The sequence below is a fragment of the Sinocyclocheilus rhinocerous genome, unplaced genomic scaffold, assembly GCF_001515625.1.
Source record: "Sinocyclocheilus rhinocerous isolate Xijiao unplaced genomic scaffold, SAMN03320098_v1.1 scaffold1669, whole genome shotgun sequence".
NCBI classification, from domain to species: domain Eukaryota; kingdom Metazoa; phylum Chordata; class Actinopteri; order Cypriniformes; family Cyprinidae; genus Sinocyclocheilus; species Sinocyclocheilus rhinocerous.
This window is the reverse complement of record NW_015632484.1, coordinates 82,210-94,166: the sequence shown is the minus strand read 5'-3', so window position 1 is coordinate 94,166 and position 11,957 is coordinate 82,210. Positions and strand designations below refer to the sequence as shown.

At 42.4% G+C, this 11,957-nt stretch overlaps 2 protein-coding genes across 2 annotated transcripts in view; both read right to left on the bottom strand.

Annotated features, from left to right (window-relative positions):
• The window catches only part of LOC107742612 (vacuolar protein sorting-associated protein 13B-like), a gene marked incomplete at its 3' end in the record, with an annotated part of 21,154 nt that extends 19,512 nt beyond the window's left edge, over positions 1–1,642 (bottom strand). Inside the window, exon 1 of the mRNA XM_016555656.1 lies at positions 1,368–1,642. The remainder of the gene's footprint in view (positions 1–1,367) is intronic.
• A 4,985-nt stretch (positions 1,643–6,627) lies between these two features.
• LOC107742610 (vacuolar protein sorting-associated protein 13B-like) overlaps positions 6,628–11,957 on the bottom strand; it is a 29,035-nt gene continuing 23,705 nt past the window's right edge. The window contains exons 5-7 of the mRNA XM_016555655.1: positions 10,077–10,265; positions 7,931–8,063; positions 6,628–6,654 (exon numbers count right to left, since the gene is read on the bottom strand). Coding sequence (XP_016411141.1) covers positions 6,628–6,654; positions 7,931–8,063; positions 10,077–10,265 — 349 coding nt within the window. The remainder of the gene's footprint in view (positions 6,655–7,930; positions 8,064–10,076; positions 10,266–11,957) is intronic.

Sequence of the window (11,957 nt, the reverse complement as noted above, 5' to 3'; positions counted from 1 at the left end):
TATGACATTATTTACACAACTATCAATACTTTGTTGACCAATTACCAAGCAATGCTTTATTTTGTTCAGTCTTTAGCAACTAGAGAAAAAACACTTAAGCAAAACAGGGTCAGGTCAAAGTGTCTGAATAATTTTTGGTCCCAAATTTTTATCAATTTTACTAGTAGTCCACTGTATGAAGAATTTTGGGGTATAATATGTTACAGTTTACTTTATTTTGCTATCCTCCCTTACATAAATCAACTACAGTGTCCTGCATCCACTAGTAAAAATATAAAAAATGATATCTGCTGTCTGAATAATGTTTTGTTTGACTGTATCTACCTCTCACTTGACTGAAGTATGCTGTTCAGAAATATGACATTTCCAATTTGTTGCCATTTAACACTCATTACCACAATACACACATGCCTGACTGACTTCTTTGGAACATACAAGATGATATTTGAATAAATGCCTCATATGTGTTTTGTTCATACAGTGAAAGTCGATGGCAGGGGCTTAGCCTAGAGACATACATGTGTGCGTCAGAATACACAGGATACACTTATTGAATGCATGTATGTGTGTATATATATATATATTTCTATGTGTTTAAAAGTTACACTGACTAAGTGTTTTTTTAAGCCAAGTATAGGGCTAATTAAACATGCAGGGTTCTATATGCTTATTTTCTTAATTTTTCTATTTCTAGAACTTGTACATGCATTTACACTGCACTTACAAATTGCACAAATAATGTTATGAGATTAATGTTTTAAATGTAAAAACTGGAATATAGAATGATAGAAAAAAACAGAATGATACTTTTAAATATGAAACTAAAATTACCAGTAGGTGGCGGCAAGCCACTGACTTCATAAACGAGTCGCTGATTCATTTATTCAATAGATTCTTTCAAAACGACTGATTCACTGAGGAACGAAGAAAGAAACTTTTTATGAATGGATCAGTGAATCATCAAAACAAATTAATTCAGTAAGGAAACACCTGTGTGTTGCTGCAGAGATGCACAACATGGCTTAGTTTGGAGCACTTTTTGTTAGCGAAACAGAGCAAAAAAGACAATGTTATCTCTACAATTTAAATCACGTCATACTTATTTCTTGTTCATTGAATTTTGCCCTGACACGAAGACAATCTGCCACAGACCATGCTAATCAAACCGCTCATATTCTCGCTCTAAATGCGTGTGTGTGTCATGCAAGTCTGCATAATTCTGATTAAATATTTGTATTTGATTCTTCACAGTGACAGTGCTCAGTAACAAATAACCTAGTTTGACAAATAGCAAATTGGGTGGATACAGTGATACCTGAAGCAGCTGCTGTAACTTTCTATCTATCTGTTTGCGTCTCTGAACTCACCTGGTCCAGTGAGGAAGTCTCTGAGGGACACAGACAGCAGTGGGGGGGGGATACCTGTCCGGCTGTCGGCCTCTCCTGCGACCGTCTGCAGCCAAAACACACTGTAGTCTAGCGCCTCCGGGAGAGACTTCCCTGCGTCTGCCAGAGAGACGGACACACGGAGGTTGTGGATGAGTTATATCTGTGCAGGGCTGGACTATAAGGAGTGCCTGATCGTCCGGGGCCAACGTGAAAGACACTGGGGACATTATTCGTCTTTCCTCTGAAAGATGCGCTGCTTTGTTTACAGCGGTAACCAAGGAATGCTGTATTATTGCTGTTCCATAAGCGCCACCTGCTGGCAGACAGTGAATCTGCGTCTCATTCAGCCCGTCTGTATTTCCTAAAGCATTATTTCATTTGTATCATATGTGCTATTGCATGTAATTTGTTAGGATAGGACAATATTTGACTGAGATACAACTATTTGAAAATCTGGAATCTGAGGGTGCAAAAAAATCTAAATATTGAGAAAATCACCTTTAAAGTTGTCCAAATGAAGTTCTTAGCAATGCATATTACTAATCAAAAATTAAGTTTTGATATATTTACGGTAGGAAATTTACTAAATATCTTCATGAAACATGATTTTTACCTAAAGAGTTAGTTCACCCAGAAATGAAAATTAGCCTGTGTTTTACTCACCCTCGAGGCATCCTAGGTGTATATGACTTTCTCCTTTCAGACGAATCCAATCGGAGTTATATTAAAAATTGTCCTGGCTCTTCTAAGCTCTATCATTGCATTAGGCGGGTGTTTCTGTTTAACAGTCCAAATGACGTTAAATAAAGTGCGTGTATCCGTAATAAAACGTGCCTCACACGGCTCCGGGGCGTGAATAAAGGCCTCCTGTAGCGAATCCATGCGTTTTTGTAAGAAAAAGATCCATATTTCAAACACTTTTCTCTCACTTCATCTAACTGTGGTATGCAGAAGCGTTCCGGCGGATGACGTAGGTGTTGCGTGATTAGCAACGAACGCGGAGAGAGAACAAAACAAAACGCCGGTCACAAATTAGAAGTACAAACCGAGGATTTGTACAAAAAAACGTCGGAGGATTTCGATATAAGCCAAGAGGAGACTGGTTTTCCTTTGTTTACAGGAGCAAAGGAAGCAAAGTTTCCTTACTTTAGCAAACTCGCGAGACTAGCATATCTCAGAGGCGCGCGTGACGCATACGTCCTGTGTCATCCGCCGGAACACTTCCGCGTAAGTGAGAGAAAAGTGTTTATTACGTTTGAAATATAGATATTTTTCTTACAAAAATGCATCGATTCGCTACAGGAGGCCTTTATTCACCCCCCGGAGCCGTGTGAGGCACTTTTTATTACGGATGGATGCGCTTTATTAGACTTCTTTTGGACTATTGAAAAATAACAGCCATTCACTGCCATTATAAAGCTTGTAAGAGCCAGGACGTTTTTAAATATAACTCTGATTGAATTTGTCTAAAAGAAGAAAGTCATATACACCTAGGATGGCTTGAGGGTGAGTAAATCATGGGGTGAACTATCCCTTTAATAAGCTCAAAATATCTGAGGAACTGCAGTGGGCAGGGCTAAAGAGGCAGGCTTCACTGGATGGTATGGCATGTAAATGAGACGTGGCATCACTCACACACACACACACACACACACACACACACATGCTGCATGGCTGATGGAAGGTCAGATCCAGTTCAGAAGCTGTACTCATGAGAAACCTCATGAGCTCAGAGCTCAGCGCCTGAGAATGTTCTCCTCAAATCTCAGACTCCCTTTGAAGAAAGCAAAAGCACTTAAAACGAGCGCCATAAAGCGCAGCGGCCTCATGTTGCCTCCTGTGAAGTCGCATTCGCTCAGAGACATGACGGCCGCCTGTGCATCAAAGCCCCGAGACCCCAAACTCATGACGACTGTTCTGCAGCTCAACCACAACAAAGACAGGGTGGGGGTCGTGACTCGATGCAGTGACGTTACAGAGGGACACGTCTCAGCGGGTTAATTCTCCTGCGTAACACACACAGCAGGAGCGAGCGGACACTGGAGACCCTTTACAAATGTGGGAGAGAAAGAAGAAAAATGCTTTCTGCATTGTAGAGCAATGCCTAAAACATTTATACAGTTATACAGTGCAGATAGTGCGTCTGACTTCACTGTAGGGAAAAGAGCAGCATGGTCATTCTGCTGAACATCTGCTTTTGTGTTCCACAAGGAGAGTCAATGATTTATTCACTCCTTTAAGAGGATGAAAACAGAACAGACTTCATTTTATCAGGAAACCTGGACCATGAGGCCATGATCACCATCACTGGTGCAGGAAAAAACCCTACGGTCGGTTCCAGCGATGTGACTTCAGAGCGCAGCTAAACTTCAAACATGAGGTCACGATGAGGCTCTTTAACCCCAGCGACGCCAATGAGAAACAGCGACGCGAGGAGCCCGGGGTGAGCGAGAGGTGAAGGTGGCTCTCTGAGACTCTGTGGGGTGATGAGGAAACCGCAGGCAGACGCTGGAGTTATTCACCGACCGCTGAAGCATACAGCCGCTGGCAGACACCATGTTTACAGCGAGACCGACCGGACGCACGGACCAAACCATCTCATTTCATCTCCATCAGAGCTGCGGCTCGCCCGAAATATGACTTCAGCGAAAACACCAGACAGAACAAAACACTGCGTTACCATAGAAACACATTCCCATCAGCAACAGCAAACTAAAATAAATTTTCATGACTCCAAAACATTAAACAATTTAAAATGATGGCAGTTAGGATGAAGCTTGGCAGCCCTAAAACATGAAAACAAAACCCAAATAAACTAAAACTAGAAAACATTGAAACAAACTACAACTAAACTAAAACTTTGATAGAGTGAATGCTAACGAAAACTAAACAAACTTGAAAAGAAAAAAGAATGAACGTTACATGCACATTTATGCATTTGGCAGCTGGTTTTTTCCTAAGGTGCAGATTCACCAGTAAAGTGTTCTCTGGGAATAGATCCCATGATGCTGCCTTTGCTTGTGTCATGCTCATGCTATTTAAGCTACAGAAATGTTAAAGGGGTCATGACACGGATTTTTTTATTTTAATATGTTCTTTGAGGTTTACTTATAATGTTAATAAAGTTTTTTGCACACAAAAAAAAAATAAAACAAATTAAAATGTGGAAAAATTATTATTTTCTACCCTCATTCTGACCCTCTCTCTGAAACGATGTTTTAAGGGGCGTGTCCTTTAAGGCTCGTCAGTAATCAGCCGCTGTTGTGATTGGCTAACGTCACTGCATAGGAAACAGTATCAACGCCCCTCGCTATTGCATGAGTGTTTTGACAACATGATCAAAATAAAGCGGTTATTTCCAGACGAAGCATTATGAAATCATTTACTTATGGTTTGTGATGCAGATCTAGTTCCGCTTCATCTTTCAACAAATGATTCTTTGTGACTCTCCATGACACTGTGCCTCGATTACAAAACAAAATCCTCCGACACGATCCGAGATGCTGTTAAAATAAACTATCCACTTGTTCCTTACGCTGGGATCCTTCTGATATCTGTACAAAGACGTGAACGAGCTGTTTAAGGATATTCATATCTGTAACTGTATCCAGAGTAGACGAGATAGCGCAGTGATTGTGATTTCTATTAGCTTTTGACGCGACGCAACACTCGCATTCTGCGTGATCAAGTGTTAGCCGTTAGCGAGTGAGCGCCAGTGGGCGGGGCCTATGCTGAGAAGAAGACTATTGGTCAATATCTTGCTCTGGGGGCGTGTTTATGCAAACGACTGCCTAGCTGATGCCACCTTGTCCCTCGGATCCAAAACAAGCCGTTTTCTGAGGGATATTACATAAACGCTTTTTTATTGATGATGAGGACATTTTAAGTTCTAAAACCTCGGATCCAAAACATGCCGTTTTTTGAGGGATATTACATAAACGCTTTTTTATTGATGATGAGGACATTTTAAGTTCTAAAACTTGCATGATGTATTAAGCATACCAAGACCTCTTCTGTGTCAAAAGATCAAAGGAAATTTGGTTTCTCATGTCATCACCCCTTTCAGAAAATTAAATAAAATATTAACAATATAGTAAAACGTATTTTTTTTTTTTTCAAAATTCATAATTATGCATGCTACATGGGCCAGAAAGTACAGTACTCTTATTGGTAGCTGAAAGCATCTTCAAACTAGCCAAATACTAAATAAACAAGAAAGGAAGCAGAGAAGGTTCCTGATCACACAACTAGAGTCCACGGCTCTGAATCAGACTCGCCCCTCACCTGTTATTTTAAACGTGTGATCTTGCTTATACAGGTGGAAGACATGCTTTCTCTCCTCAGCCCAGCCTAACCAAACAGCGCTCGGGCCGGGTTCGAGTTAACACGGGTTACCCTCCTGTAACCGTGACCCGGTTTGCCCTCGGGCTCCTGAGCTGAAACCAGAGCCGCGGGTCAGACGTGTTCAGACGCTCGGCCTCACCGCACGGATTTGTTTCTCTTGAATGTAATTCTGCGCCTGATGATTTTATCTGGGGTTTCACGCCAATTCTGACAAAGCGTTATGAGCGAAGGCCTCAGCTGCTACTGATCTCAAATAGATCAGGTTTCGGAGGTGAATTGGGGAATGTGCCACGCTGGTCTCGGGCACAGCGCTGAACTCAGAGAGCTGAACTGTTTTGACTGGCTGTCAATTATCAGTTGATTCTGGTACGAGAGGTCAGCGAGCACCAAGAGAAAAAAGAACGATTCCGTTTCATAACAGCCTGGAAGAGGCTAAAAACACCAACCCTGAGAGCGAACAAATATTTGAGATTAGCCGCAGCGACATCCTAGTTAGCAGATGTTTAGCAGCCAAACGCAGGCGTTATTTGTGTTCGGGACCGCGAGCGGGAGAAAGAAAACACGCGTGACCTTCCCGGCGTGTGTGTAAGCGTGAGGTGTCATACAACCAGCTCACAGGTCAGAGACGCAGAACATCGTATTACAGAAAGTTTCTTATCTTAGGTCTTAAGATATGAAACGTTTAATTAGGATTTTTCGCAAATTCGTATTACAGAAGCCAATCTTAACTTGATTTGGGATTCTTAGGGTTAAAGAGTCTTTCTACCATTAAACATTCTTCATTTTCAATTATTAATAAATGTAATGCCATTGTTGGACAGCGCAATTGTAAGCGTTTTTTTCCCCGTTAGCTTTCAAATAATTCTGAAGTTAGGACAGCTTTTAGGATTTTTTGTCAAGTTAGGAGTTTCCTGTAATACCCCTGTAGTTAAGATAGGATAACACACTTAGGAAATGCTGTTCTGTAATAGCTTTTGTACTAAACGTGGTCCTAACTGAAATGACCAAACAGATAAGATTTTAAAGTTAGGATGTTTCTGTAACACGCCCCCTGAACCGCAGAGAAACGATCTGAGCTCCAGCGCACGGCAGCATCAGTGACCTGCGAGAGAACCAGCGGCGTCCCTGAGCAATCTCTGCGCTTCAGTAATCAAAACAACTCACGGCCAGACATTCTCCTTCCAAACACACCATCACATCATTACACTCGACTGAGCTCTGAGGAAGAGAGACGGGGATCTTATGCTCTTCCTCACGACCTCCTCCTCTTTCTCAGGTTTGTTTCTGAGCTTCCTCAGTCGTCTGTGTCTTATAAACTGATGTGTTATTTTTCACGCAGCTGCTATAAACATGTTAACAGTGTAAGGGACACGCTCACAGCAGGACAGAGGAAGAGTGTTCCTGCAGAGTGTGTCCACTGGAGGGCGCTCTGGCTCGACTTACACGCTTCACACACTGGGCTGTTAAACATCATGTCCTGAACCCAGGTGAACTCTGGGTAGTGACGCTCTGGGTCTGCAGGGGAGGCAGAGATGATTCAGCCCAACATCACTCCCACAATCAGATCCAGATGCGTCTCACCTCCACACAAACCCACGGCCGCCCCGAGACACACTCGAGAGACACTTTGTTATTAGTTTAAGTATTTGCTATTGACTGTTCAAATGCGGAGCTTTGCGCATCGTGTGTGGGTGTGTGTGCGCGCGCACGCTTGCGTGTGTGTGTGTGTGAGAGAGGGTGTGTGTGTGTTCGAGTGCTAGCATGTCAACGGCACTCGGCCATCAGACGCTCTTAGCTGCACATCAGAGACAGACACGCAGAGAGAGAGAGACAGCCGCTCTCCTCCATCCTCACACAGGCCGCTGCCGTAAATATTTTTACTCTCCGTTCCATTAGAGTGTGTGTGAGAGGCTTTTATTGAGGCGCCGAGCACCTCCCCTCTGTAAACACTAGAGCATGATGGGAAGAGGAGAGACCAACACACACTTGACAGAGAGACAGATAGTGAGTGTGTATCATGGTTTGGTGGTCTCGTCACACCTGTCAATCTGTTTTTTTTTTTGGTTCCTCGTATTGTTATTTTATTTTCTAACATGAAGAATATTCCACGTGTGTCTCCACATCAAGAAAACTTTAGTCATCCCAGTGTGTGTGTGTGTGTGAGTGTGTGTGAGAGTCACACACACACATACACACACGTGTACCTCGGCTGGGCCGTGATCCGCTGACAGAGGCTTCCGGTAAATTACAGCTGGAGCTGCTGTGATCCGCACAGAGAAATCCGTGATGATCGGAGACAGGATCACTCGCTTCTCCTGCTGCCGGCGGATGCTGCAAACAAACACACACACACACACACACACAGAGAGAGAGTCAATCTCACAGAGCTGAAAACTATCAAACCTTCAGCAATATCTCATAAACAAACACAAAGCCACAGCAGATCATGTCCTACACTGTATAAACTCAAAACATGAATCAACATCATTAATGGTGTTTATCAGAACATCAGAAATATAAACAAATGAAGCTGAAGCAGAACTGATGCACAGCAGCTCACTGACGCGCCTCTCAGTGCAGGAGAAACCAGCGCAGCTGCAGACAACAGAGACGCCACCGGACGCTTAAACACTCAGACACACACACACACACACACACACACACACACGCAGACAGACACACACACACACACGCACACACAAACAAACACACTCACACACACACACACGGCTCTCACGCTCCCACTCCCACACATGAACTCCGATCGGATCTCTGGAACATTTGTGGGCAGTAAAACAAACACGCGGCGCTTTATAAGGTGCCACATCTGCTACTATTAAAACAATCAAACAGCGACGCTCTGATATTTATGGTGGGCAGTGGATTAGACAGAGGGAACTCTGGGATTACTGCCGGCACACGATTGGAGCGTATCCGCTGAAGATCATGTTACCTGAACAGGTGCCAGAGAGATCACATGACCTCCGCTGTAACCCACCCGTACAGCAGAGACCTCCGCGGCTAACGCTCACGACTAGCAGACATATTCTACTTCCTGTCAGGGGATCATGTGATCTTGGGCTGGTCGGCTGCTGGGTGTTCTTCTTCGTCGTCCAGAGATGACTCTGGTACAGTACAGGACCAAAGAGAGACACTGGCTAACATCACCTGATCGCTCTGATTCACTCAGTCTGCTCTGGAGTTCTCAAAACTCACCGGACCTCACAGCTTTTCTGATAAAAATAGCGACTGAGAGTTAAAACATGATTTTTTAAAAGAGCTCCAGGTTTGCTGTGCTTGTTTGTAGAGCTGCAAAATTTGGCCAAAAAAGTCACATTGTGGTTATATATCAATATGGCTATAAAATAATGATAATTATTATGATTTTTATTGTGATGGAGATAATTATTAATAATAAAAGTTGTAAATAATAATAATAATAATTATTATTATTATTGTATAATTATATAATATAATATTATTTATTATTATTGTAAATTAAATTAATTTTCAAACATTAAACCATGAAGTTTGGGATCTTTAAAGCTTCTGTTTTGTTAGCTACATTATAAACAACGTTACTCCTATATGCATTTAAGCCCCGTTCACACTTTTTCGCTGTATGTCGCTAGACTCTGTGCTGTGAAGAGTGTTGTTATATAAACTACAGCAGTGCTCGTGCATTAAATCATTAACCGGTGCTAAACTGCTCACTGCATCATGTAATTAACAACTCGAACCATCAATGTATGAATCAAACTCACTTAGACAGCCAACAGTTTCTTTTCTACGCATAATTTTTTATATCCATGTATGTGGTTACAGTAAAATCATATAAACCAGTGAAATCGCTGAGGAAATCTGTGCTGTCTTGCACTCGAGACGGTGACGTGTGAGCGCCACTGACAGACTCTTCACTCCTATTGGTGGTCGCTCGCGAAATTCGCCGGTCATTTGGATAAAGTTAAACAATTCTTAACTTTTGTCGCTTGACGCCCACATTCTGTCGCCAACGTTCACTGTCGCTCGTGTCGCCGGAAGTCGCCAGCTCTCCATTGAAAATGAATGGGAGCATGTGTGTGTCGCTGGCAGTGTGAACGGGCCTTAAGTCATATCACGATAATGATTTTTTTCCTGTTCTGCATTGTGTGACTGTGTGGTTGCACTGTTAGTCTTTTAGCTTTGAGCTCATCTTCGCAGCACAAATACAGATTACAAATGTCCTATCAGCTGCTCTCTAGAGTGAGAATGAGCCGCTCTGACCAATCAGGATTCACGCCGGTGATGAAACTAAAGAAAAGTACCCAGAATGCTCCAGTGCTCCAGATGCAGCACAGCGCTCACCTGCTAGCCATGCTCCACTCCAGCACGGGATTCTGGGAACTCCTTTCCCCGCCCGCTGACCCCTCGCGCTCCGGCCGCAGCTCGTCCCAGTGAGCCGTGCCCATGTTGATGCACTGCAGGTCAATCTGATACTGACGGTCCTCGACCTCTGACCCCGGGTCACGCAGAACGCCCAGATTCAGCGCCCGTCTGAGAGAGAGTGAGAGAGTTCACTTAAGATCATCTAAGTGTACTCAACTGTGCTATTTTGGGACACCGTGAATATGAACTAAAATGTGCTTTTAACTCCCTGGGGCCCAACACCGGCGCGACCAGCTCACTATTTTTAAGATCAGTGCGAAAGACACTAAAAACACTGTTGATTTTGGTCACACAAATAAGTGTTATATATCATTCAAAACCGTTAAGTATCTATTTATATTTGTGTGAACTCACAATAACAACAAAACTTTGTGCTTTTGTAAAACTACTGATGATGTTTTTTTCTTGAATCCATGGAAAGAAGCAGCAAACACTTACATATCAGGTATGGTTTACTTGTTTCACTTGTTGAACAGAATCTGTTTTCAGGAATGACTCAAAGTTTGTTCACATCTCTGTGGTTAGATCAGTGTGCACAATAGTGTGTCTTTGACCTTCATTATCTATGTTTTGATTATACTGTGCTGTAAATAAAATACAAATAATTTAAAGACCCATTTTTTCAATCTCCTCACATTCTTTGTTACCTGCCTCACAGTCACATGACTCACTGATGGGCCATTAGGGGAGGGGCCCTTTGTCTCTCAGGTGTGAATCACTAAATATTCATGGCCATGGCCACTCCCTCGCATAAAGCTGGTCTATCACAAAACATGTCTTACAAAATTTAAATCAATATATCGTTTTCTGTGAATGAGTAAGCAGAATGATTTTCTAGCCTACAAGACTGATTATTCAAAAGTCTTATTCAGAACTATTCAGTATGGGTTTTATGGCCTTATTTCAGCTACATTTCCCCCAAAATCTTACTCTTATTATTTACTCTTACTCTTATTATTATTTATTTCCCAAAATACTATCTCTGTATTTTAAAAAATTATTTAGTCACCACTTGTCGTACACTTGAACCCATCTTTCATACACTAGTACACTCAAGTGTACTACAAGTGGTTACTAAATACATTTTTTAATTACAGAGATAGTATGTTAAAAGCACATTTTAGTTCATATTCACGGTGTCCCAAAATAGCACAGTTGAGTACACTTAGATGATCTTAAGTTTATCTTAAGAAGTACTAAAGAATAGTTTTTAGTATATTAAGTACAAAATTAGTGCGTGATAATAGAGCACTTTAAGTACATTATGGAAGTGCACTTTTTTAAACTGGATGCAGCAGGACAGTAACACACACACACACACACACACACACACACACACACACAAACTCACTCACACTCACACACACTGTGTAATATAGTAGCTGATGTCTTTCTCTGATGAGGGACACACACACACGCTCTTACACACATTACTGTCATATCTCTCACCAGACACACTGAATGTGGGGAATCAGATCCTGCGTGTGTGTGTGTGATGTTGTGATGTGTTTATTTGCACTGGCCCGCTGCTCTGCTGCTTTAAACATGGCCTGCGAGTCTAAATGCCTCCAGATGTGCTGAGCGCTAGAGGAGATCTGATGTTTCTCACCAGCGTTCATAAACATCTTCACGACACGCTCACATCAACACTGATCGCTGTTTCCATGGTGACAGCGATCGATCACATTCACAGTATCACAGGAGCTCAAGCTGAACACCAGACGAGATCACAAACCACATGATCAGCTATCAACACACACACACACACACACGCACTCACTCACTCACTCACTCACTCAC